The sequence below is a fragment of the Macrotis lagotis genome, chromosome 1, assembly GCF_037893015.1.
Source record: "Macrotis lagotis isolate mMagLag1 chromosome 1, bilby.v1.9.chrom.fasta, whole genome shotgun sequence".
NCBI lineage: Eukaryota > Metazoa > Chordata > Mammalia > Peramelemorphia > Peramelidae > Macrotis > Macrotis lagotis.
Genome location: NC_133658.1, coordinates 511,840,589 through 511,867,737, shown reverse-complemented (window position 1 = coordinate 511,867,737; position 27,149 = coordinate 511,840,589). Strand labels below are relative to the sequence as shown.

General features: G+C 34.0%; 1 protein-coding gene across 4 annotated transcripts in view; it reads right to left on the bottom strand.

Annotated features, from left to right (window-relative positions):
* Positions 1-27,149, bottom strand: part of EFHC2 (EF-hand domain containing 2) — a 297,057-nt gene that overhangs the window by 6,332 nt on the left and 263,576 nt on the right. For 2 of the 4 annotated variants that reach the window (XR_012474021.1, XR_012474023.1), the window contains exons 15-19: positions 21,929-22,029; positions 8,612-9,568; positions 7,205-7,368; positions 5,524-5,703; positions 686-790 (exon numbers count right to left, since the gene is read on the bottom strand). Coding sequence is in view for 1 of the 4 variants with exons in the window: in XM_074214142.1 (XP_074070243.1) it covers positions 21,934-22,029 (96 nt within the window). In the remaining 3 variants the exon portion in view is untranslated. Of the gene's footprint in view, positions 1-685; positions 791-5,523; positions 5,704-7,204; positions 7,369-8,611; positions 9,569-18,977; positions 22,030-27,149 lie in introns of those variants that run through there. The other 2 variants (XR_012474022.1, XM_074214142.1) reach the window with 2 other exon arrangements.

Sequence of the window (27,149 nt, the reverse complement as noted above, 5' to 3'; positions counted from 1 at the left end):
AGGACAGAATTCATGTCCCTAACATACACACATGTGTATATTAATCTATGTATGTGCAAGTATATGTGTGCATGTATGTTGATGCATGTGCATATATACATAAATATGAATGTCACAGTGGAATCTGACATTCCAGACATTAATTTCAATAAGAGAGGGACTGTTGCTTAAGGAAAATAATGGAAAGTGATACTATATCTTAAAATCCATGACAAACCCTAGATTTAGGAAAATCATTTCCAAAGAGTTAAAAATATTAGATTGGAAAACATGACCCAAAACTCTATAATGTAGGGTAAATTTTTTAACATTTCCATAATAGTCATGTTGTAAGAGAAAACATACTATCCCCCAAAAAGAAATCAAAGAAAAATAAATTTTAAAAAATGTCCCAATCTGTATTCAGACACCATCAGCTCTCTCTGGGAATGGATAGTATTCTATATCATGATTTTTAGAGTTGTCTTGTGTCTTAGCACTGCTGAGGAAAGCTAAGCCATTCACAGCTGATCATCCTACAATCGATCTGTGAAATGGACTGTGTACAAAATTATAGCAATTGTAGGATTGCAACTGTTCATGTAAGTCTCTCCAGGTTTTGCTGAGAGCATCCTACTCATCATTTGTATAGCAGAATAGCATTCCAGCATAAATTCTCTTTGCTAATAGAATTCCATTCATTCACCTGATGTGGGCATCTCCTCAATTTCCAGTTCCTTGCCACAAGAAAATTGCTGCTATAAATATCTTTATACATATAGGTCCTTTTCCTTCCTGTTTTTCATCTTTTCTGGAATATAAAAATAGAAAATAGTAGGTTAGAGACACTGAGCAGAACTAAAATGGCAGTGTAATTAACATGTGGCTTTGTTAGGGCATATACAAGATTCCACCAGAAATTATTTTATTGTTATAGTTGAATTACATGTGACTCTTTGTGACACCATAGACCATAGCATACCAGGCTCTTCTATTCTCCAATCTCTGTGGAAGTCTGTTCAGGTTCATGTTTGTTGTTTCCATGACACTATCTGTGTCATCCACTGCATTTCCTTTTGCCTTTTGCCTTCAATCTTACCCAACATTCATATTCTCATTTGTGACCAAAATATCTGAGTTTCAACTTCAGTATTTGACCTTATAGTGAATTGTCTGAATTAATTTCTTTGAGCATTGACTAATTTGTTCTCCTTGCTGTTCAAGGAACTCTCAAAAGTCTTCTCCAGCCCCACAATTCACAAGCATCTCTTCTGTGATGCTTATCTTTCCTTATAATCCACCTCTTATAATCATATATTGCTATGGAAAAAAAAAACCATAGCATTGATTTTGAGCCTTTGCTTGCAAGATGATGTTTTGCCTCATTGTATGCTGCCCAGATTTGTCATTGCTTTCCTTCCAAGAAGCATGCATATTTTAATATCATAGCTGTACTTTTCTTCTGCAGTAATCCTTAAGTCCAAGAATATAAAATATTCTTCTCCCTCTAGTTGTGATGGAACCAGCTGCCAATATTTTAGTTTTTCAGTCATTATCCTTTAAACCAGCATTTATATTCTTCTCTTTCACCCTCATCAAGATTCTTAATTCTTAATATTTCTCTCATCAGTGTAGTATTGTTTGTATATCTAATATTGTTAATATTTCTCCATCCCTAAAATTCATGAGGCACTTTTGATATAAGTTAAATAAACAAGGTCACAATATATAGCCTTACCACACTCCTTTTCCAATCTTAAACCAGTCAGTTGTTCCATGCTTGGTTCTGTTGTTTCTTTATGAAGAAGGATTATATAATGGTTTTATATACATCTTGAAATTGTTTGGGCATGAGTTATTCCTGCCTGTGTACTTCTATTTTAGAGTTCTAAGGATTGAGAACTTGTATTTATTTACAGAGAATGGATCTCTGATCTCAGGTACCATCTAGCTATAATTTTAGCTCAGAAGAAATTAGTATGGTGACTAAGATGGCTTTCAAGACCTTCAACATGGTGAATTCTTCTGAGTGATCTTGGTGTTCATGATTTGGAAAGGTGAACAGAAAAGTGGAAAACTACTCCATACCAAGTTCTAGAGAGACTGGGAAATTTACCTACTAGCCCAAAGAAAATTAAAATAAAAGACATTTCAAGTGAAGAAAAAGATCAAATTATGAAAGCAGACTGAAACTAGAAGCAACATCATTTGTGTCTAGTACTTCAGTAAGAAAAACTCCTGGATTATTGACATAACCCCTCATAGTATAATAACACTATTAGACAGCTTGGGCTTCTATCACTTCAGATTTAGGTAGATAAGACAGTTGTTCTAAGGATACCATGATCATTCCATTCCCTCAACTACAACAAATTTAGGAGCAGGCAGGAGAGCAGGTCAGAAAAGCAATAGGAGTATTTGACCCGGAACTATAGAAACTAGTTATTCACATTTTTCAAAACAATGATTTATTGGAGAAAAATATTAGTTGCAACCTGAATTTGTGTTTTTGCTCTAGAAAAGGGAAAGGAACAGAGAATAAATGATTAGCCGAAATTCAACTCACTCTATGACTACTCTCTTTCTTTGGTAATTAATGATTGCCTCAGGTCTTGAATTATTTTCTGAATTTTATTTACAAGTTCCATTTTTGAATAGTTATTTTCTTGTTTATTGGCTTTAATTCTGCAGAAACAGATTTTTTTCTCCATGTTCTAAATTTCATAAACTAAATTCATTATCAATAAATATAAAGGTAAAAAGAGTAGAGAGTAGAGACCTAAAGAGAAGGTGATGCTGTGACAAAGTCCCATGGGTGGAGACAGATGCAAACAATATTTATCCACTTTCCCTGAAGGAAAGTCAGATCAATGCGCTCTTAATCTGAACTGCCCTCCATAGTGACCTCTTTTGGATAATACTATGATATATATTTATTGACTTGATTCATTTTGATTTTCCTCAGGATTTGACTGAAAGGTAATGATCATTATCTGGTATATTTTTTAAAGTTTCTTTCAACATTTTCACTGTAGTAATTCAATAAATCAGTTAACAAACATATTAAGTACCTATGTGCTGGACATTGTACTAGGCAATGGCAATAGAGAGAAGAAAAAAATAGAAATTTTTTTTACCCTAAGGTATATGCCATCTTAGCATGGGAGATCACATGTACACAAATAAATATATACAAAATAAGCACATATGGAATATAACATAAATATAATGTAATTAGGTGGGGGAAATAATTTTTAGAATTATTGTAACCTGTTTAAAGGTTTTGAAAAATTGCTTAGAATATCCTTTTAAATAAATGCCATATGACTTTTTGAGCCCCAAGAAGCTTTGGCACTCTGGAGACTCACAGAGGGAGACAAGAAGAAGCCATGGGTGGTAAATGAATCAGTGTAGACAATAACCTTTCTAGGAGAATATTAGTGAATCAGTAGACAAGAGCTCACTAATATATGGTGAAAGAAAAGTACAATTTATCTTCCTGCTTATTCAATTTCTGCATTATTCCTCTTGCTTCTGACCACCCAAAATATTCACTCCTTAATGAGATGGTTGGTTTCTATAGTATTTATCAACTCTTGTTTATCTCGTGGGTGGTCTCAGATAAATAAGGGAAGACTGTAATGCCAGGTGGAGGGATAACAGCAGGGGCAAAAGCAAAACTCTTCTGGAAAAGTTCTTTGAGTTGGATGCCCTTAGAACTTGAAAAGAAAAACACAGAGGCCATAGATGCTCCTGAAAAAAACTTTCTGATACCAGAAAGTATTTAAATGTTTTCACCGCTTTGAAGTGTAATATTGAAGTGACCATAATATGCATTTTCCCTCTTATTAGTTTGATATATACAGATTATGCACTGGACACCTGGAAGGTTGTCAGACAACTGGTCTCATACAATTTAAATCATTTATACTTTCAGATAAATGTACACATTCTGTTAGAAATTGAAAGCGACGAGAGGATGGAGAGGGGGAAGGGAGCTTCTCCTTCTGTAACTCAGATAACATCATGCCTCACTGCTTAAACTAATGAGTATCTAGAAGTAAAGGCTCCTACTGATTCCAGCCAGTCATTAATTCTCTTCTTACAGAGCTCTTACAGAGCTACCATGGAGGTTTTATCTATCACATGTTTTAGTCTTCACTGGTTGGTTCAGAGCAGTTAATGTTGACCCTAGGGTGTCTGTACTGAAGACCATACAGTATAATGGGCTTTACAGACTCCTTGGAAGTATTTCACTGATGACGAAGAACAAATGCAAATACACGAATAGCAATTATGATTTACAATTTCTGACTACTCTAACAAAGGTATCTTAGAAATTTTCAGTTTTAAGGAATGCAATTATCTTAAAGTAATCATTTATATTTAAACTAGTATATAACCTGGCAGCCAGAATAAGTGAAAGCAAATTATTATTTATTTCTCTTTAATGAATTGCCCAGGCATCTTTGCCTTTTGCAATAAAGATATTTGTAACAAGTTTTATTTTTTTTAACTTTTCTAAATAGGAACATTGATCTTGACTCAGTGAAGTCTTTTTTTTCTTTTCTTCCTTCCTCCATCCTTCCTCCCCTTTTCCTTTTTTCCTTTCCTCTTTCCCCTCATTCTTCTTCCCTCCCTATCTTCTTTCTTCTTTTTCTCTTACTTTTTTCTCTTTCTTTTCTCTCTTTCTTTTTCTATCTTTCTCTTTTTCTCTCACTCTTTCTCTCACTCATTCTTCTTTCTTTCTTTCTTTCTTTCTTTCTTTCTTTCTTTCTTTCTTTCTTTCTTTCCTTTCTTTCTTTCCTTCCTTCCTTCCATCCTGCGTTTCTTTCTCTCTCTCTCAAAATGAAGCTTTATATCTATTTGAAAAATGGTGTCTGTGAGATTGCTTAGTCAAATTAAAAGGACTACCAATTCAAAAAGTCCTAACTTAGGTGCTAACCCTTAGGATATTAACTTGTACCCACAAATGTTAGAGCAGAAATTTCTCCACCTTAGCTGGTATTTAACTTTACTTTGGAGAATTGTGTTTCTAGGGTCACTGAATATAAACTTGGCTTTCATATAAAAGAATAAAAAAGCTAAGTGTCCCCACATTTGGAAGAGAAAAAATATTCATGTAAATTGAAGGCCTATATTTCAACTGTTTGTGTTCCATCTTATTCAAAGTTTTTGTATAGAAGCATTTTTTCATTAATTCATTCCTGAAACAAAATCCAATAATAAAATGTCATAGGAAATAGGGAGAAGAAAAAGGAATAGGTGCAAAAACTGAAAAATGGGGAAAATGGCTATTACTCTTTTTTTATATGAGTTCTTTAGTGATTTCAGTTTTAAATAATGTTTTGTGGCTCTCTGCATGGGGAAAGCCAAAATTTCTGTAATGTATAAGGTAGATACATGTTGTTATTCTATCATATCTGGATCTTCACAACCACATTTGGGGTTTTCTTGACAAAGATACTGGAGTAGTTTGCCATTCCCTTCTCCAACTTAATTTACACATGAGGAAATCGAAGCAAACAAGGTTAAGTGACTTACCCAAGATCACTTAGCTAGTAAGTGTCTGTGATTTGAACACAGGAAGATGAGGTTTCCTGACTCTAAACCTGTCACTGTATTCATTGCACCACCTCACTGCCGAGATACATGGGTGGATGATATCAAAGGTATTATGAATCTCACATCAACCCTTCTCTCACTGTAGTCACATCATATAGACTATAATGAAAAAAGAAAATAGAAGTTTTATATTAGTTAACATGCAAAAAGAAAGAGGGGGTGGCTAGGTGGCGCAGTGGATAAAGCACCAGCCCTGGAATCAGGAGTACCTGGGTTCAAATCCAGTCTCAGACACTTAATAATTAGCTAGCTGTGTGGCCTTGGGCAAGCCACTTAACCCCATTGCCTTGCAAAAATCTTTAAAAAACATGCAAAAAGCAAGTAAAGATTTTACCATCATATTATATATATATATATATATATATATATATATATATATATATATATATATATATATACATATATATATATCTGTATTAGTGATCTTGCTTTTTTAACCACATCAACTAAAATTGATATCCATTTCATAAAACACCAAAGTCAACTTATTCTTTAGTCAAAGAAGACTGTGTCTTTAAGAAATGAAAAAAGGAAATGAAAGATTTTCTTATTATTTCTCTGTCAAAGGTCTCTATGCTTGACAGATCTTATGCAACATTTCTTTATGAACTTCAAGAACTCTGAATCAACTTCTCATGAAGAGAAAAGGTTTAAATTTGGGCTTTTAAAATGGCTTCATTAATCATACTCCCTTTTCCCCCATTCCAGTTCTAAGAACATATAAGAAATAGTTCACAGTACAAAAAGGGTTGTCTATAATTAACCTTCAAATGCCATGGACACCCACAGACAGCATTCATTTTTCTGTCCAAATGAGAAAATATTAGCAGCTGAACAGTGAAAGTGTATGTAAAGATTTTGAAATTAAAAAAAATTAACATCCACAAATAATGGCAACAGATGCTATTTTTTCTCACCTCTTTCCCAGAGGGAAAAGAAGTAGCAGAAATTCTAGTCCAGTATTTGAATTGCATAGTTTATTTTTACTGAAAACCAAAGAGTTATCTGCTACATGGAAACCTAAGTAGAATGCATCAGCATTTCTGGACCACCTGGGACAGTAGAAGACTGGGAAATTTCCAGACGAGTTTTAAGAAAATTCATTGATATTTACATAACCAAAATAATTTTCTCACTCAAAATACTATTTCCCTTTAGTGCCTCAAGACCACCAGCAAAAGTAGGAGGTATAGAAATTTCATTGCATTAATAGTGCTTGTGTTTATGACTCCGGCATTTATTACCTAGTGGGAGCTGTTTATTGAGTCATAAACTTTGCTAATGGGGATATTATCTCTAAATTATAAATCTCCTGAAGAATATGAGTTAGTTATAAAAGAAATAATTATTTAAAGTCCTTGTATAGCTGCAATGTATCATGTTTATCAGCATGATTCCCATAATGAGAATTTAATTGCAAATTGCTAACTTGTGATGAGAAAAACTTGAGCTTCATCCAATAGGGTGCAAGAATGTCATAGTTTGATCATACACAAAGCCTAGCAGTTTTCCACCTTGTCTTTTTTTCCCACTTCCCAAATGAATTCCCTTTTATTGTGTTCATACTCTCTAATACTGTACCATTATCTACAAGTCTCACATTTTGGAAAAAAAAGCAATTGATTGAAGAAGTCAGTGGGTGAAAGATAAAATCATCAACCTTGATATGCCAGGGGAAATATCATCCCTTAAAAGCTTGCCATCTGAGGAAATATTCCAAGCAACAAAATCACTTGGTACTCTTCTTTATCCTCATTAAACCTGCTGCAAAAAACCAGAGAAGAAAAATTAAATCATGTATCTGTTCATGGTTCTAATAGCAAACAGAAGTTGTAACTCAATGGATTTTTGTAAGACTTCCACTCTGACAATAATGTTTATAAACAGAAAATTACTTATTAATCAAACTGAATTAAAATGAAGAAGGTAATCATTTTCATTTGTGGTCATACTCCTAGGGACTATGAAGACCCTTCATCCCTAGGCACTCTTTATACCCAGAAGCCATCAAGAGGCCATCAGTTCCTGTGAAATCATGATACTGATAGTCACTAGTAAATGAAAAATTCTTCTCCTTTTTCATTTAATCAGATCAATTTGGATTAGGTACATACACCTTAACATAGAAGAAGAAAATATATTTCTTAGTCTATGAATCCTAATAGAGTAAGGATGATATTCATTTTAAATAACTTGTATAGTATCCTCAGGTGTGAAGGTAGTTGGGAAGAAAAGCAAAGTCCAGATAAAATCTGATATCCTTGTTGGATTATGGGGAAAGAAAGGTTCTTAAAAAGACAGGAAAATTGGCAATAAAAAATTCTCCATTTTTTTTCTTCTGGGCCTTCATATCTCTAAAACTACTATAATATATTTCATGTATCTCTAAAGGCAACATGATTTTTATGAGCATGCTGTATATATTTATGCTCCTACTCTAACAGTGACTTTTAAAGCATTCAAAAATAAGTATCAGTTCTATGCATGCACTTAAACATGTTGAATAAAATATAAAATATATTATATATTTGAATAATTTTATCTAGATCTGTGATTTTATTAGTAGAGTTCCTGGTGAATAAATGTCCTTTACTAATGCACATAAGCAAGTGGTTTGCAACTTATAGTCTTAAGAGAATTGCCTGAGGCACTGAGAAGTTGGGATATACTCCACACCACATAGTCAGATATCAAAGATGAGATTTGTACCCTTTACTCCAGGGCCAAGGTCAATGACTTTTTTTTGTTTTAACTCACTCCTCTCCCTAATCCACCCCATCAAAATGTTTCCTCATTCACCTATCAATTTTAGCATTTAAGAAAATAATACAAGTACATTTTGATGAAAGTTATCTTGGAATTCTATTGATAATAACAGTTAGAATAAAAAGCATTTTAGGAAATATTAACTATATTATGTTGCTATTAATTACTTTGCATGTTTGTAAAGGAATAGATTTCTTTTGAATATTGGGCTATGTAAAAATTGGTTAAATGCAATAGTTACCACAAAATATTACTTCTTTCTTCAAGGATTTCATCAGTGTGGATGATCCCTTCAATGAAGGACAATGCAAATCCTCTGTGTCTCAGAAGATAGTCTTCCAGAATTGCTGTGGCTCAAAGGTAAGGTTCTAGAAGTTAACCTTGACAAGAGTTGAATTTAGCTTAATGTGTTTTCTTTTTTCTTTTTTTTTTTTTTTAGGTTCTGTTTAGGTTTTTTTTTTTTGCAAGGCAAATGGGGTTAAGTGGCTTGCGCAAGGCCACACAGCTAGGTAATTATTAAGTGTCTGAGATCGGATTTGAACCCAGGTACTCCTGACTCCAAGGACGGTGCTTTATCTACTATGCCACCTAGCCACCCCGCTTAATGGGTTTTCAAGAAATAAATATAGCACCTTGATATGAAGAGAACCATAAAGGCAGTCTAATAATCTAAATTATATTTGAGCAGAAAGTGTCCTCAAAAACATCCCCAAACAGTCTTCATTTGATGGTCTCTAGTTAAAGAGTCCACTACCTCTAAAGGTGGGTAATTCTACTCTCCTGGGCCTAGCCAATCAATCAGTCACAAAGTCACTAGTTAAAATCAATTGATCAATCAACAAGAAATTATTAAGAATCTGTTATGTGCCATTCATTGAATTATGAATTGTATTCAGATACAAAAATGGAATAGTCCCTGACTTTAGGGAGATTACATTCTAGTTGGGAAGATAACATGAATATACATATACTTATAATATGTAATATTAATCAGAATAATATCAAATAATATAGAGAATTTCCATATATATTAGTATATATATATATATATATTTCAGATAGATAGATGGATTGATAGATGGAAAAGATGGATAGATGGATGAAAACTCGTCAGAATTACTTAACCAATTTGCCCTAGAATTGGGGTGGCTCCATAGAGGGCATCTTGACTTCTCCTTCTTCAGGACTTCAGGGAAAACTGAAAATTTTAGGGGATGGAGATATTCAGTTTCTGATACTGTCACTTAGGAAAACCCCTCAATGAACTGCCAATTGATTATCAGTCAGTAGCTTAAATTAACCTTAAAAAATCTACAGGTATTTACTAAGGTGATCTAGTAACAACAGCTATTATAAAACATCCCCCCCAAAAAAAAGTCTGAGGCACACTCTCCCACAAGTGTGTATGTTACACAAATGTATAGAAAAAAGTAAAAGGTGAAGTCATAACTTCTGGTTACTATGATTACTTTAGACCATAGCCAACATTCTTAACTGGTTCAAGGGGTCACCTACTTTGAAGTTGCTTCTTCCCTTGGGTGGCTATCTTTCTACATCTGTCTGTTTTAGATTTGTCTTTCCTTGGTATGACTTTCTCTCTCTTTTGAGTCTCCTAGCAGTCCCTCCTTCTTATGTAATTATAATTGGAAGGTAATAAGAGGGTGGGGATGGGGAGGATTTTCTTTCTCTGTTTTCCTTTTAACACTTTGGCTGAAATTGGAGTCCTAAACTCCAGAACTGAAGTCCTTCATCTCTGGGATAGTGCCCTTTGGAGTGAACTAACAATGGACTAAAACTTTATAAAGACTCATTATGTGTTACTTAATTACTATTTCCTATCTTGACTGAGATGAAAAGTCAATAATTGCTTTTTTCCCCTGACTCAATTAAAGACATTCATGCTTTATAAAGGGATCACAGGATAAATATCTTGTTTACACTTTTGCAACTATATCCATTGATTAATTGATTGATTGGAGTTCACAAACATATGTCATATGTCATACACACACACACACACACACACACACACACACACACACACATATATATATACACACACACATAGAATAGCTTTGGGAAAACTGGTACTAATAGCTTCAGCAGTAGGAAGAGAGTCTTATTAAAAGTTATATTTAAACTGAACTTGAAAGGAAATCAGACCTTTTAAGAGGAGGAAGGGTTGAAGGAGAATATTGTGGGCATGGAGATCAACTAGTACAAAGTCAAAGACTATAGAACTGGAGTCAACAGAGACTGAAGTAGATTTGGGGAGTGGCACAGAGTGTTGGTAATGGTAACAAAGGCAAGGAGCATTCAAAGAAAGAGAAGTGTCAACATATGTACAAAAATATTTATATCAGCTTTTTTGCATGGTCAAGAATTGGAAATTGAAGGGAAAGCTATCAGTTAAGGAATAACAAGTTGTGGTACATGAATTTGATGGAATCGCATTGTGATGTTAAGAAATGATGAATTGTCTGAAAAACTTGAGATGAATAATGCAAAGTGAATTAAGCAGAACAGGGAGAATAATTTGTGAAGTAATAGAAGTATTGTATAGAAACTAAAACCATCACAATGGCTAACCACAATTCCAAAGGATTTATAATGAAATATGCTATCCACAACTAGATGGAGAAGTGATAGACTCAGTGCAGATTGAAGTATACGTTCTTCTCTTTCTTGTTTTTTATTTTTGACATGGCTAACTTGGAAATTTATTTGGAATATTTGGAATATGCATATTTAGAATGACTTTTTCATTTGGAACTTAAAATAAAACTGCATTGTAAAGAAAAGTCAGCCAAAAGTTGGTGACCTTGGGATACAAATACAAAATTCAAACAAAAGAATGACAGTTACTGCTCCATTGGGGTTTACATCTAAGGGTGAAAGACAACCCATAAAAAGGAACTGGAAAGTAGTAGGAACAATTAGAGGAAGAAGGTACTAGAGCAAGGTCATAGTGCTCAAATCTTGAGAGAGAAGCTAGAGAGGAATGAAGTTTGGCCAGCCCCAATCAAAAAGAAAGAAGCAAGTCACTACTTCATCTGAAAGATTAATATGAGACTTTATCAATTATTTTAGTGAAATTCAATTATATCTCTAATATTCCAGTGATCTATCTATCCAAGAACCCTGTCAAAAAAGTAACAGATTACTCTATCATGACCTATGCTTGATGAAACCATGTTAATTTAGTGTCCACCATTTCTTTTATTAGATATTAACTACCTACACTTTAATGTTTTCAGATGGGAATTTGTCAAATTCAATAACCTATACTTTAGAGATTAATTTTGGAAAATAATCAGATGATTATTCCCATAATAATATTTGGCAGAATTAATATTATCTATATTCTTTCAAAGATGGTGACTCAGCCATCATATCCTCCAATCTGTCAGCTAACAATGACTGTGATTTTGACTTAGCAAGGATAATTAGGTGCTTTTTTAATATTTTCACTTATCTAATATTGCAATTGCATACTAAGTCATTTTTTATCTTTTATAATACAATTTTTTTTCCTGGACAGAAATAAGGAAGCAAAATCAGAATTGATGCCTTCCATTTGGGAAGCATTACAATCAACCCATCCACATCTGGCAGAGGGCCTAACCTTTATTTGATCTTGTTTTCCCCAATGTAACTAAAATTGTTGTCCCTGATTTTCCTCTTAATTAACCTTAACTTGCAATAATTTTTCTTGTCTCTGACACTATCCTTATTTCCACTTTCAAAGTTTTTTTTTTAAAAATCTAAGTTGGTTTGTGAATTCCCTTTGTTATCACGTTAACAAATTTTGACAACTACCTCTTCCCTTCCTCATTGAAATTGGTTATTCTTTCTTTTAAGAATTTCTTAAGAATGTCTGATTATCCCTCCTAGGATTGATTTCCCTGTAGAATTTTAGGCCATAGAATGTACATAGATTTCATTGGATCTCTGAACCCTTTGTTATCTGTTCTCTAAAAATATATGATTATATATGAGACAATAGCATGTCATCCTTCTATCCCAAATCTAGTCAATTTTCCCATAAGTTTCCATCAGTTATATTTCAGCAATGAATTATTCTTTGATGATCAGAGTTTCCAGAACAGTTGTTCCTCTAATTAAATCCTAGACCTTCTGAAGCACAATTTTATCATTAAGAAAAACCAAAAAATTAATAACTAGGTCAAAGGTCAAGAAGTCAAACTAATTAAAGTCCCTACACCAATTTAATATTATGCCTAAGGGAAAGAATTGTAATCTGGCCATCCCCAGGATACAATTCATTCCTTTCTTCTCTGTTTCAGAGTCTCTCCCTTCCTTTTAGATACAACTCAAGCAACATCTTTAACATACTTTCCCTAAGTCCTTACCTACTAGAATTCTCAATCATCAGGCTACCTTGTGTTTAACTACTTTTCATATATTTGTATTTATAAAGCTTTATATTTATGCTAACTCTATCTCTCTGTCTTTCACAAATTCTTGTTTTCTCCTACATTACAATGTAAACTCATTATTAAGTAGGAATTCTTTGGACTTCTATCCCCTTAGCTGAAACATAGCAGATAGATATTAATTGATTTGTCAGTTGATTGGTTTATAAACATTCACTATAATTTTCCCCCATTTTTGGGACTGAATTTCTTTCGTAAAAATAATTTTTATTTTGTAATTCTGAATTTGACAAGCATTAAAGAAGATTAATATCTCCATTGGAAAAGAATGGAAAAAAGGAGGATTACATATGAAATTATAAAATCTCTATTATGAATAGTTTGTATTTTTTTTAAAAAACTGCATAACTACAACATATTAGTTTAAAAGCTGTCCTGTTTACCTGGGACCCCTGGAACTTTCTCCCATTAATTTAAAAAACTCTCTTTTGAGGTAAAGAAGCATAATCAAGCAAAATAAATCTAAATATTAGTCATGATGTAAGCACAAAGTTCATTTTGTACCTCACTTTCATCAGTTCTCTGTCAGAAGGTGAAAAGCATATTTCATCAGTCGTCTAAAGTTTTGACTCATTGTTGCACTGATCAAAATTCAAAAAGTTTTGAAATAGTTTTTCCTTACAATGTTGTAAAATAAATTTTTTATCCTAGTTCTATTCATATCCTTTGCCTAAAACAATGCAAATTATTTCATTAATAGATTCCCTGAATCTATTCCTTTTTTCAGTTCCTAGGATTGAATATTTCATTGCATTAATATATCATTTATTTATCATTCACCAGGTGATAGTTACTTCTTTAGCTTCTAGCCCTTTGCTTCAACAAAATCTTCTCTTATAAATATTTTCGTAGATCTAGGATGTTTACTTTCTTTTTTGAACTTTTTAACATGAGAAGTCTAGTCATGTTTTGTTAGGTCAAAATATATGCACCATTTATAGTCTTCTGGGTTTAACTTAAAATTTCATTTTTTTTGTCATACCTGGCAATCTCTTGAGTGTAAGATGGAATATAAAAGATATTTTAATTTCCATTTCTCTTTTGGTGATTTGAAGCCTATTGTCACATGACTGTTGATAGCTTGGATCTCTTCCCATGAAAAATACCTCTTTGCAGCCTTGACAGGTGTCTTCTGGTAAATGGCTCTTGTTCTTATATATTGAAATCTGATTCCTATTTATCTTGAATAACAAATTTTTATGAAAGTAACTTTGCCACAAAACTTTTTTTTATCTTTTAGAACGATAATTCCTTAACTTGGAACAGCTAGATGACATAATAGTTAATGTTTCAGTTTGGAGTCTAGAAGACTCACGTTCATGAGATCAAATCTGGTCTTAGACATAACCCTGTTTGCCTTAATTTTTCATCTATATAAAATGAATTGGAAGAGAAAATGGCAAAACCACTCAATAGCTTTGCCAAGAAAAACCCCAAGTAGTGTCACAAAGGGTTGGACATAACTGAAAAATGACTGAACAGTCATTTCCTAATTTGCCTAAATTGGAATTAGCAGAGATTAATCATAATCCTAGTTCCACCTGGATTGTCACTAAAGCTTTGGTCTGCTCCATTTCTTGCCTGATTTTCTTCTCTTCTGGTGACCTACTGGCTAACCATTTCCAAGGGCTCACCACACTTATGTTGAATTTAGGACAAATACCTAAGTTGTTTCAACCCACTGAAGTTCAGAATTCTCAAACTCCAGAAATCCAACAGCCTTACTACAGTGTTAGCTGGTGTGATACCATGCCCAGATAATCAAACCTTTCCCTTCTACCTTTTTTTAAGTTGTGTTTTTCATTTTTATATGAGTGCATTTATCTTATTTTCTGTGATCTTCTCTATCTTTTATTTGTTTAAGATGCTTATATTCATAAGCACAAAGGTAATTTTTTTCTCTGCTCTTCTAATGAGTTCTGGGTTTTTTTTTTAGATTTTTTTCAAGGCAATGGGGTTAAGTGGCTTGCTCAAGGCCACACAGCTAGGTAATTACTAAGTGTCTGAGGTCGGATTTGAACCCAGGTACTCCTGACTCCAAGGCCAGTGTTCTATCCACTGCGCCACCTAGGTGCCCTTTTCTAATCAGTTCTAATAATTTCTTTATGATGTGACTCATATCTAAATCATATACCTGTTCATGGTATATGGTGTGAATGTCAATTTATACCTCATTTCTGCCAGAATATATTCTGGTTTTCATAAACATTAAATTTGAATAGTGAATACTTAATAGCTGGTGGTCTCTGGATTTACTGAATAATAAGTTATGTTCATTTGCTTCTTTCTGTATCTTATGCACCTATTCCACTGATCAATTTTTCTGTTTTTTACACTAACAAATATTTTGAGTGTTAATACTATGTAATATAGTCTAAAATTTAGTATAACTAAGCCTTATTCTTTTTAACTTTTTCTCTTTTCTGAGTTTTGTTTGTAATTTAGGGAAGTTATTTAATGATTGTATTTCATATTCTGCTATTTATTGAAGTTATTATTTCAATTAATTTTAGTTGAATTCATTCTCTAAATAGAGCATCATATCATCTGCAAAAAATCATATCATCATATCATATCAATCTGTTTCTCTTTGTCTGTACTGTTTTCTTATCTCATTCCAATAGCTAGCACTTCTAGAACTATATAATATATAATGTTAGATTTTCTTACATTATCCTAGAGTGTATTAGAAAAACCTCTAGCTCATTTTAAATAGATGTGATTTTCCATAGTAAGGAAAGGTTCTTTTCTTTCCTATGCATTTCAGGGCTTTTATTAAAAATACAAATGTATATTATATTTTTATCAAAAGCTTTTTTCTACAACTATACTATGATTTGTCCTATTTTGTTTATTAGTTTTTTAAAATAGTTCCTAGTTTTACTTATCAGTTCAACATTTTGGTGGGTTTTTTGGTTAATCTCTTCTTTGATTTTCAGAATTTCTATTTTGGTGTATAGTGGATCTTTTTCATTCTTGAATTTTATAATGTATTTTTTATTTGCCTGTGTAATCCATTAATCGACTGTCCCTTATCTTTTGTTGATGGATCTTTTTAGTTGTAAAATTTCCCTTAAAGACTACTTTAGCTATATATCCCATATATTTTTGTATGTTGCCATATTGCATTGTTTTCTTTGATTAGATTACATATTGTTTTATGATATGTTTTAACTCAATCATTAGGATAAGTATTTCAATGCTAATTAAATTACTTAAATATAATTTTAAAGGATGCTTAATAATTATGCTTTTCTGCATTAATTTGTGAGGTTTCTTGACCCTAACACATGATTAGATTTTTAAAGCTGGCCATGCACAACTATGAAACAGATTATGCTCTTTTAATTCTAATTCAATAATCACCAGAGATCTATCATATATTTTTCTAAGATCTATTCAGATATTTAGCTTCTTGTTTATTTTTTTGTTAGATTTGCCCAAAACTGAAAGGAATACAGTACGTTGAGGCTCTCAATTATTATAGTTTTGTTTTTTTCTTTCAATAATATGACTAACTTTTTCTTTAGGCATTTAGGTGCTATGCCATTAAATGTACATATATGCATATAAACTATATTTACACAAATGATATAATTATGTATCATGTAAGTATGCATATGTGCTTATATCTACATATATGACACACCTGTGTAAACACATAGCATGTTTAATTGATAATGTTTTATTGACTATAGCAAGTTTAAACAAAGTTTCACTGTTTATCCTTAGTTATCATTTCTTTTTTTCTGAGATCATGATTGCTACCCCTGTTTTTCACCCCACCATCATTTTAAAATTCATCTGAAATATTCTAGAATGGTTCCAGCTCTTTTTGAAACTATATATATATACATATATATGTATATATAAATAATATGTAACATGTTTTCCCTCTAAATATCATATGCTAGGATTCTGCTTTCTAATCGATCTTGCTCTACTTTTCCATTTTATTGGTGAATTCTTCCCATTACTATTTAAAGTCCTGATGATGAATTATACACATTTCTGTATCCTATATTCTTGTGTTTTTTTCTTATCATTGCAACTAACTCTTTACAAAAAATTAAATTAGCCAAAAGGAATCAAAGAAATTTACTTTTGCTCCTCTGTCCTTTGTCTCTTCCCTGAGTCCAAACTGCCAAAGTTTCTTAACTGTTCTTTATTTTTAATCCTTTCTTCAATGATCATTCTTCAGAGTTGGAGGTTGTTTTATTTATGACTAATTTCTCTCCAATTCTACTTCTCTCTTAATCTCTTGTCTTCTCTCTCATTAGCCTTGCTTATTTTTCTATAGAGTTTATATACACTGTGAGATAAACTGTACCATTACTGGTTTTGAACATGTATGTCCAACTTTTCATTTGTTCTAGTATTTCTTATGAAGTCATTTACTTCTTATGGATATACACACACTACACTTGATCTTTGTCAATAAGATACATTCTAATTTTCAAGGAATCTATCCTATATTAACATTTTTCGTTCTTTCAGTTATTTGATCTAGAGCTCTTATTTCATTTTTAAAAATCTCTTATTTCATTTCTTTTATGACTTCTTTTAGTCCTTGGGGCCAGATTAATTTTTTTCATCTGACATTCTGTTTGTAGATGTTATAACATGATTTTTCTTTTTCTGGTTTAAATTCTTATGTCTTTGAAGTTATAAAATTTCTTAATTGTTCCTATCTTCTCCCATTTACTAATACTTCCATTCCTATTTTCTGCATTGACAATTGGAGTTACAGTTAGACTCTGACTTCACTTGTACAATTAGATGAGACTATAGTGACATGTTGGAATCTGTATTATTTGGGCTCTTATATCTGTCTTCCATTTTCCCTGGTTCACAATGTAGGCATTTCAGGTTCAATTGTACAGGTGTAGGCTCTGTATATTTACAAGGTCTGAGGGGCTCTACAGTTATGTATGCTTCAAACTTTCATGGCTCCTGTGGTATTCCAGTCTGATTACTGCCATTTAGATCTCAACTTTGTGAACTCCCATCACCATGTCTAAGGTTAGAAGACTGTACTGGAGTTTCCTCAAGAGAGTATTACAGTCTTTCTGCGCTTGGGTGAGTACAAAGAACTCAAGATTTCAGGGATCCTTGGAATATCTCTCTTCCAGGGGGCGGCTAGGTGGCATAGTGGATAAAGCACCGGCCTTGGAGTCAGGAGTACCTGGGTTCAAATCTGGTCTCAGACACTTAATAATTACCTAACTGTGTGGCCTTGGGCAAGCCACTTAACCCCATTTGCCTTGCAAAAAAAAATCTAAAAAAGAAAAAGAATATCTCTCTTCCATTAGCAGGTTTTCAAGTGCTGTGTATAACCAGGTTTTTCTAACAGGACTACTTCCTGAATTCCCATAGGTGTCTGATTATTAGTATAGTCCTAGGCTAAATGCCTATATTTTGTCTTTCTATTTCTTATCATTAATAACTCTAGTGTTCCTTTACCATCTTTGCTGAGATACTTGTGTGAAAGCTATTTTGTTCTCATTCACTCTACCATCTTAACCAGAATTCCTAAATTTCTTATTCAAGAACAACTTAATTCATAATATTATTCCACTTCCAATTATACCTATTCTATTACTTTATATCTTTTTAATACCCTATTTTACATAAGGTTCTCATCTCATATCTCTAAGGTCAAAGTTGCTTCCTTCCATTAAGATTTCTAGTTCACTTTCCTTTTACATATATTTGAGACATTCGCAAATATACATCTTAGAGCAAAGAATTTATTACTGTCTCCTTTCTTGTATTTTTGTTCCTACGAATTAACAGGGTCCTACTTCCTAAAATATCTTCTTTCTATAACTATTTTGTGGTTTATATTTAATGGATACAAATCCTCTCTTTTTTTTAAATTTGAAGCTATTTTTATTAGGTTTGCAAGACTCCAGGATTACCTACTTTCACTAGTCCCAGATGGGTATACTTCATTCCTCACCAGGAACTCATTTTTTTCCTCTTTTTGCCATTGTCCAGGAACACAAATACACAAATTTCACCCCCTCAGATTCTTTTTAATTACCTCCTCACTGCCTAAACCCGATTCTCTCCACAAAAGTTCTTGCCTCTTGCAGCGGGGGGGGGGGGGGGGGGGGGGGGGGGGGGCCTTGCTTTTCCCTGGACCATATGATCAGTAATAATGCTTTTTGGTAATCTAATTTGCCACTAAGTAAATCACTAGAGGTTGGTTTTTCAGGCTTAACAATTTTTGTCAACATTTTGCATCAGGACCTGGAATCGTATTCCAGGGAGTCAATAGAGATTTATATTGTTTATATAATTTAAAAAAAAAAAGTAGTTCAGTCAAAGTTCTTTAGACAACAACTAGCTGCTTCCTATTCATTACTAAGTTCCAAACCTTTAGGGGTCTTTCTTCCCTTTCTCCTTGTGACAGTTTTCTGCTTCCCATTCTTCTGATGGATGTCAGAATTCCCATCAAATTCTTTAGATTTTGGTGGTTCTTTTTACCTTGAGTTCCTTTTGCTATTTTTAAAAGCAATACTTCATATTCCATAATAAATTAGAAAATGGGAATGTCTTTTAATGTTTCTATGCCTATCACAGCTATTACTCAACTGAGAGATAAAAGATATATTGCATATACTGAGCATCTCTTTGACCCTCACACTTGCTAGAAGATACTCAGTCTATTATAACTCTTGTCGTGCTGGAGACCAGGTTCAATGTATAGAGTACTGGGTATAACCTTGTGTAAGTCACTTTACTTCTATTTGCCTAAGGTTCTTTGCAAACAGTAATAGTACCTGTCTCCTAGGATTGGTGGGAAGATGAAAATGAGATATTTGTAGAATTTTGAGCATAATTGTCTAGTATGAGGTAAGTGCTGAATAAATACTTATTTCCTTCTTTCCTTCCTTTCTTCATAAGGCCATTTTTCCACATCGAACTACTGAATGACCACATATCATTTAAGGCTACAGAGTCAAATGGGTTATTTAAATTTAATGTGGCGATCTGAATCACCCAGCTTCAAAATTCCTAAGCTCACAAAGAATAGGTTCAATATTGGGGACTGAACTCTAGCATTATTTCTCTCTTTGACTCAGGGCTTCAACTCTACCCTTATGAAATCAATTTTAAGTTGAACTCTTATCTAAGTTTTTCCCAAATATGAGTAATAGAATCACCAAGTCCAACACTGGCATTGAATATATGCAACAGACTTTACCTCACAGAAGCCTCACAATACCAGAGCACATAACACACTTCATTAGCCAAATCAATTCTAACCTGGAAAGCAAGCAAACTTAGGGTTACAATCCAGGCATCTTTAGCATTCTGATGAGTTTCTTTTTCTCATGTTGTCCCTAAGATTCAAACTATCACCCTGTGACTTAGAATCCCTCCAGAAAGTAATGTTTTGGAGACTGCTGAACCAACTCTTTCTCATCAGATCTTCACTAACTTCTATTTAGAACTCTCCCACCATTGAGTTAGGACTTGGGATCATAAAATTTTCTAGAAAAGATTCCTATTTGGCAAAGCAAAATGGGGGTTGTGGATGAAAAATAGTTTGAATGAGTTTCTCAAGTTTTGGATGAATTGGGGTTGATAGGAACTTTCTCTGGTAAAAATCATCAGCAGCAGCAGCAGCAGCATCAACAGCAACAACAAGTAGTTAGGTATCACCTTCAAAAAACAAGAACTCAGTTCTATAGTCATCTGGCAAATATCTCTTCTCATGGAACTAGAGTTCATAAGGATCCTAAATATGATACTCAAAAGCTGCCCTACATGCTTCATTATGCAGCCAGATAGCAATAGTGGAATGGCATCTGAATGATGAAATGACTTAAATATTATGTTGATTATAATGAGGGTAGTGTGTTGTTGTTCAAAGACATCCTTCTCACTGCATCTTCTAGAACTGTCTTTACTTCATCTAATGAGGGAAAAAAAGGTTTTCTGGTGATGATCTGGATATAATAGGAGACCTTGGCCATGTGAATGGAGTCTTTACCATCTTATTGAGATAACACAACCTTACTGTAATGTCAGGAAGAGCATCATTAAGGCATTTTTCAAACACTTATTTTTTAAGCAAATCACTTAACTCACTTTCATCTTCAGTTCCTTTTCTGTAAAAATGGATTAGTAATAACACTTATTTCGGATTTTTTTAATGAGTATCTAATGATGGAAAGTTAAAGAACAAAGCTCTTTTCAAACTCTATAATACTTTATAAATCCTAGTTATTGTTGATTAGTTTATTGGTTACACAAATGAATTCTAAACATGTGGCACTTAGAATTTATTGCAAATCAATCCATCAGATGCTGAACAGTCCCTCCTCCCCCAGGAATAATCTATAACTTAGGTTAAGACCCCCTTTTCAAGGTTCTAGGCTCCTGTTACAGGCTTCAATACTGCAAGACAAAGGGGAGTTCTGAAGAATAAGAGTAAAAAAGAGCCACACTGGGTCTCAAAGTTCATTTTTAAAACCCACATTAAATGACTCATTCACCAGGAGAAAGTTCTAGGCTCTAAAACCCCAAACTGTACATCATCATTGAGGATGTCATGAGAAAGTTTCTTCAGTTGCCTCTACAACTGCCCATACCCTATAAAAGCAAGTTGATTAGAAACTTCTCAAATTATTTGATGACTGCCCTTACACAGAACAGGATTCCCTCTTGTCCTAATTAACATGTGCTTAGTTGATTCAGGTGTTTCTGCTGGGCAATTTGTGACTTCCTGCTCTATTTATCAACTCTATTCCAGTATGGAAGTTGCTACCAGACTCTCCACGTTGCTTGACTTCAGAAACCCAGGGTCACTTCCATCCCATTACAAATATTCAAAAGAGTGGAAGCAGTAATGTCCTATACATAAAAAAGTTTTAGAATATCTTTAAATCATACTTTTATTAGTTCTGTATTACAGTAACATAGCATTTTGAAACTCAGAAATGACAAAAATAGATATAGATAGAAAACTATACTTCTACATTGGAATTCAGATTTAAATGCAATATATGTCATTGGTTTTCCAATTTTAAAGGAAATTATATCTAGCCAGGTAATCCCAATGAAGCAAAAACAATAATTTCACTGACCACGATTAATCGTCAAGGCCAAATAAATCTTCTAGGAGTGGCAAGTATCTGATGCATTTCACAGGAAGAGGAGGAGGTACATAATTCCAGGACTCTTCTTTCTGCACAAAAGAATCAGAACATACTTAGAATTTGCAGCTTGAAATTATCCAAAATTTATGTGAGACTTTTTTTAAACTGGATCCTGCTATAGTACACTTCCTATGATAACTAATATCCATATGAACCTAATTTATTCATTTGTCCATCATTTAGGAAAGAAAAATCTAAACTGGCAGTCATTAGACTATATGGTTGCTGTTCCTCCATCTAATTTATTATAAGCAGTCAGGAGATCTGGGTTCCAGTCCATGTCTTTGTCACTATCTCTTGTTCTTATAATACTGGGTAGGGTATATGGTCAAGAAGATGTAATACTTCTTTAAATAAAATTTAAAAATTAATTATAGCTACTTTGTCAATAGCAAAATAATTATTTGTCCTATAAAATCTTGATTGAATGTCTATGAGAAAATGGAAATATTTTAGGTTATCTCTAAATATTTCATTTTATCATTTGAACTGAACACCTTCCTTGGTCAAGGTGTTCATTGAGCTTAGACTTCAAATCAAGGCATATCTCTATCTTACTTTAGCAAATTATCTGCTTTAATGATGGAAATATAAAAAAGAATGATAATCCATGAACTGAATCACTCTTCCTTTTTTAATCATGGGCACTGGAGGAACCTATGCACCATATAGGATGACACCTGCTCTGCTAACATTTTAACTTTAGGAAAATCCCTTTATCTTTCTGAATTATCAGATACTTTTGTCTACAACCTCTTTCCTCCCTTCTTCATCTTGGCTTCCTTCAAGATTCCTTCAAGAATCTGATCAAACCCTCATTTCTGCAGGAGGTCTTACACATATATACACACATATACATACATACATACATATCTTATATAAACATAGGTACTGGCATTTTGTTTCTATCCTTAGTATTTGAACTCCTCCATGATTTTGTCTCAGTATCCCTTGTTCTTAGAACAGTGGCTGACACACATAGTAAGTTCTGACTAAATTCTCATTAACTAACTGACTGATGTTAATTAAAAGTCTTTCATTCTGACAGTTATAGAATAAGGGCACATTTTGATAAATAGTGGTTATGAGCTATTCAACTCTGCTCTAAAGCCTTGTAGTCAAATATGTTCTCTTATCAATTTTAAAGCAAATTAAACTGTTAAATTATATCTTTAAGCATTTGTTTCCTTGATATAGATAAAATATTACAAATATAAATATAGAGATCTACTTGTAGATCATTATCATCAATGTAGATAGATCTTATGGGCACCTCAGGGGTCATCTGGGTCAACTCCCTTGCCTAAACAATGAGGAGCCCCAAGGCACAGAATAGAGAGTGTCTTGCCTAAGATTCCAGAGGTACCAAGCCTGTTCTAGCCATGTGACTTTAGGGAAAGTTATAACATCTCAGAAGTTATATTTTCAACATCTTTATAAATAGTAACATTTTAAAAGACCATCTACCTCATAGAATTATTGTGAACAGAGTTTTGTGCACAGTAAAATTACATAGATTGTCTTCAAAATCTTAGTGCAGGTATATACAATTACATACAAGTGTGTATGCATGTGTGTGTGCATTTACATTGATATGCACATCAATTCAATAATCATTTATTAAAGGATACACTAATACCTGTGTATATGTGAGTATGTATGTAAATACACATATATGTATATTGTGGATAAATGCACACATAATACACATATAAGCATGTGTATATGCAGTGGTGGTTGTTCAATTGTTCTCAGTTGTGGCCAACTCTTTGTGACACATTTGGAGTTTTCTTGGCAAAGATACTGGAGTAGTTCCTGTTTCCTTCTCCAGTTCATTGTGCAGCAAACAGGGTTAAGTGACTTGGGTCAAACAGCTAGCAAGTATCAGAAAGAATCTTCCTGACTCCAGGTGCCCTCTATCCATTACACCATCTAATTGTCCCCATGATTATGTAGGCATATGCACACACACACACAACACAAAATAAAGCTGCCTCTCTTGAATATACATGCAAATATGCACTTATATGTACACAAATATGTTTATATATTATATAAATCTGTGCGTATCTCTATATGCATGTAAACAATTATTCTTTCATTTTCCATGTAACATTTCAATACAAATTAATGCAGCAGTGTTAAACTGTGACTCATTTGACACCTATAATTTACAAAATCTTATTTCCACAAGTATTTTATGATGATCAAAAATCATTACCATAATTTTCAAGGGAGAAAAAGGAAGGACTCATGAATGAAATTCTAACAGTAAAACAGAAGTAATATTGTATAACAGTAAAGGTAGATTAGAGATTTGCCCAAGGATCAGGCTAAAATGAATGATATTTGACTAAATGGTATGATTCAGCTGTGTATGTATAAGAATTACTAAAATGAAAATTTAAAGTTACTGCCTATATTTTGAGATCCAAGATCAAGCAAGATTTTCTACATATAACCTTTTCATCTTTCCTATCTACTCCATTCACTTTTCTCTCAATTATGCTCACAGAGAGTGATAGTACTGCTAATTATTACTTTATTATGCATTTTATGATTGTGGAATTGTTTCCTTGGTGCTTATCTCTCCAATTAAATATTAGATTCCTTGAAGTCAAGGACCTCAAGAAAATTCTAGCTCCTTAAGAATTAGGACTCCTAAAGATAATGCAGAAGGGGATCTTTGTTGTTGTTTTTGCAAGGCACTGGGGTTAATTGACTTGCCCAAGGTCATACAAGTAATTATTAGGTGTCTGATGCCACATTTGAATTCAGGTCCTCTTGAGTCCAGGGTTGATGCTCTATCCACTTCCCACCTAGCTGCCCCTGGAAAGGGATCTTTTGGCATGATTGGTCTGGAGACCTCAGATTTGGGAAGCTCCTTTGGGGTCATAATTGTATCACTTTTTATGCTTATATTTTAGCACCTGGCTGCTTGATTCGCTTGCTTTTTAGGAAGATTATGCTAGCAATTAGCTAAAAAGGAATGAAACATGACTTATGAAGGCAAAAAGAAAGTCCAGAAGAGAAGACTATGTGATGTGAAAAAAAAATGTTTCATAGGGGTAGCTAGGTGGCGCAGTGGATAGAGCACCAGCCCTGTAGTCAGGAGTACCTGAGTTCAAATCTAGCCTCAGACACTTAATTACCTACCTGTGTGGCCTTGGGCAAGCCACTTAACCCCATTGCCTTGCAAAAACTAAAAAAAAAAAAAATCACTTTAGGGGCAGCGAGGTGGCATAGTGGATAAAGCACCGGCCCTGGAGTCAGGAGTAACTGGGCTCAAATCCGGTCTCAGACACTTAATAATTACCTAGCTGTGCGGCCTTGGGCAAGCCACTTAACCCCCTTTGCCTTGCAAAAAAAAAAAAACCCTTAAAAAATGTTTCATAGTTATTCTACAGCTAACTTTTTTCCAAAGGAAAATGCAGTAAAACAACTTTGAAAGCAATAACAACCTGCCTTGAAGTAAATGATCATTCTCTAATCTTTCTGGTGAATCCAAAATTTTACCATATTGGAGAGGGTTTCACTTAAAGTAGGGTGTGTCTATAGTCTTGTACAGTCAAAGCATTTTCTGTAATTGTTATGTTCATGATATCCTTTAAAAACAACAACAAAGGGGCAGCTAGGTGTCCTAGTGGATAAAGCACTGGCCCTAGAGTCAGGAATACCTGGGTTCAAATCCAGTCTCAGACACTTAATAATTACCTAGCTGTGTGGCCTTGGGCAAGCCACTTAACCCCATTTGCCTTGCAAAAATCTAAAAAAACTAAAATAAAAACAACAACAACAAAAAAAAACAAACAAAAAACCCCACTTGGTCTGCTAAACAATGTACACTCTTACAAGTAGAAAATGCACACTATCACACATACAAAATGGGTTTTTGCTAACTTCTTGCTAACTCCTACCACAATTAAAGCAGAAGCTTGCTTATATTTTGAAAAAATCATCTCATTCTGACAAGAAATATGCATCTTCAAAATCCAAACCAATCTAAACACACATAAAAGTAATTCTTTATAATCACTTCTGAGTTCAGAAGATGCAATCCTGGGGCTGCAGGGTGGGGGGGAGGAGTCAAGATGGTGGCATGAAGGCAGGATTCCCAGGGAACTCTTCCCCCAAAAATTCCAAAAGCCAGACGATTATGACTCTAAACCTTAGAGGCACAGAACCCATAGAAAGATTGAGTGAAACAATTTCCCCATCCAAGACAACTTGGTAGATTCATGAGAAACCTCTGTTCCACAGGACTGGGGCTGGGGGGTGTCAAAAAAAAAGCCCCAGTGCAATCCAGACCACAGCCATGCTGCACTAGAGCAAACCAGCTCTAGTCTTCTGGGAACAGCGTGCCCCTGGGCCCCTGTGGGTCTAGGTCCATGGCAGAAGGAGTGGTTTCAAGATCTCTTGGCCCAGGAATAGCAGGAATGGCTTAGAGGGTTGGTGGGAGAACTGTGTCACATCAGAGAAAGCAAGGAGCCCAGGCCAGCACTCAGCAGCCCCACCCCCAGAAACCAGTGGAGTCCCCCAGCAGTTTTTTCCAGAACACTGGGCCTACAGATGGTAAGGGACTGAGGAGAGACTACAGAGGTTTCTTTGCTATGACTTGGGCAGGACTCTGCTGCTTTGCCCATACTCAGACCCAGGGCCCCCCACATTACCATAGAGGATCAAGAATACCTTTCAGCTCCAGGGAAGAGGGGAATGCCTTTGGAAATCCACAGTCAGAGTCTCTCATAAGACACTGGAGGAATTAAGGTCCCTGTGGTTTTTCCCAAACACCTTCCAAAGCTTTGGAAGTAAGGTAAATCAGTCATAGATTGAGTAAATAATCAAACAACAGAAAAAGAAGAATCTGACCACAGAAAATTATTTTGGTCCCATGGAGGATCAAAATATACACTTAGAAGACAGCAAGATCAAAGTTTCTGAATCCAAAGCCTCCAAGTAAAATAGGAATTTATCTCAGGTGATGGAGAAACTCAGAAAAGACTTTGAAAAGCAAGTAAAAGAGGTAGAGAAAAAAAATGCTTAGAGATATTAGAGTAATGCAGGAAAATTATAAAAACCAATTCATCAACTTGGTGCAGGAGACACAAAATAACATTGAAGAAAATAACATGTCAAAAACCAGCTTAGG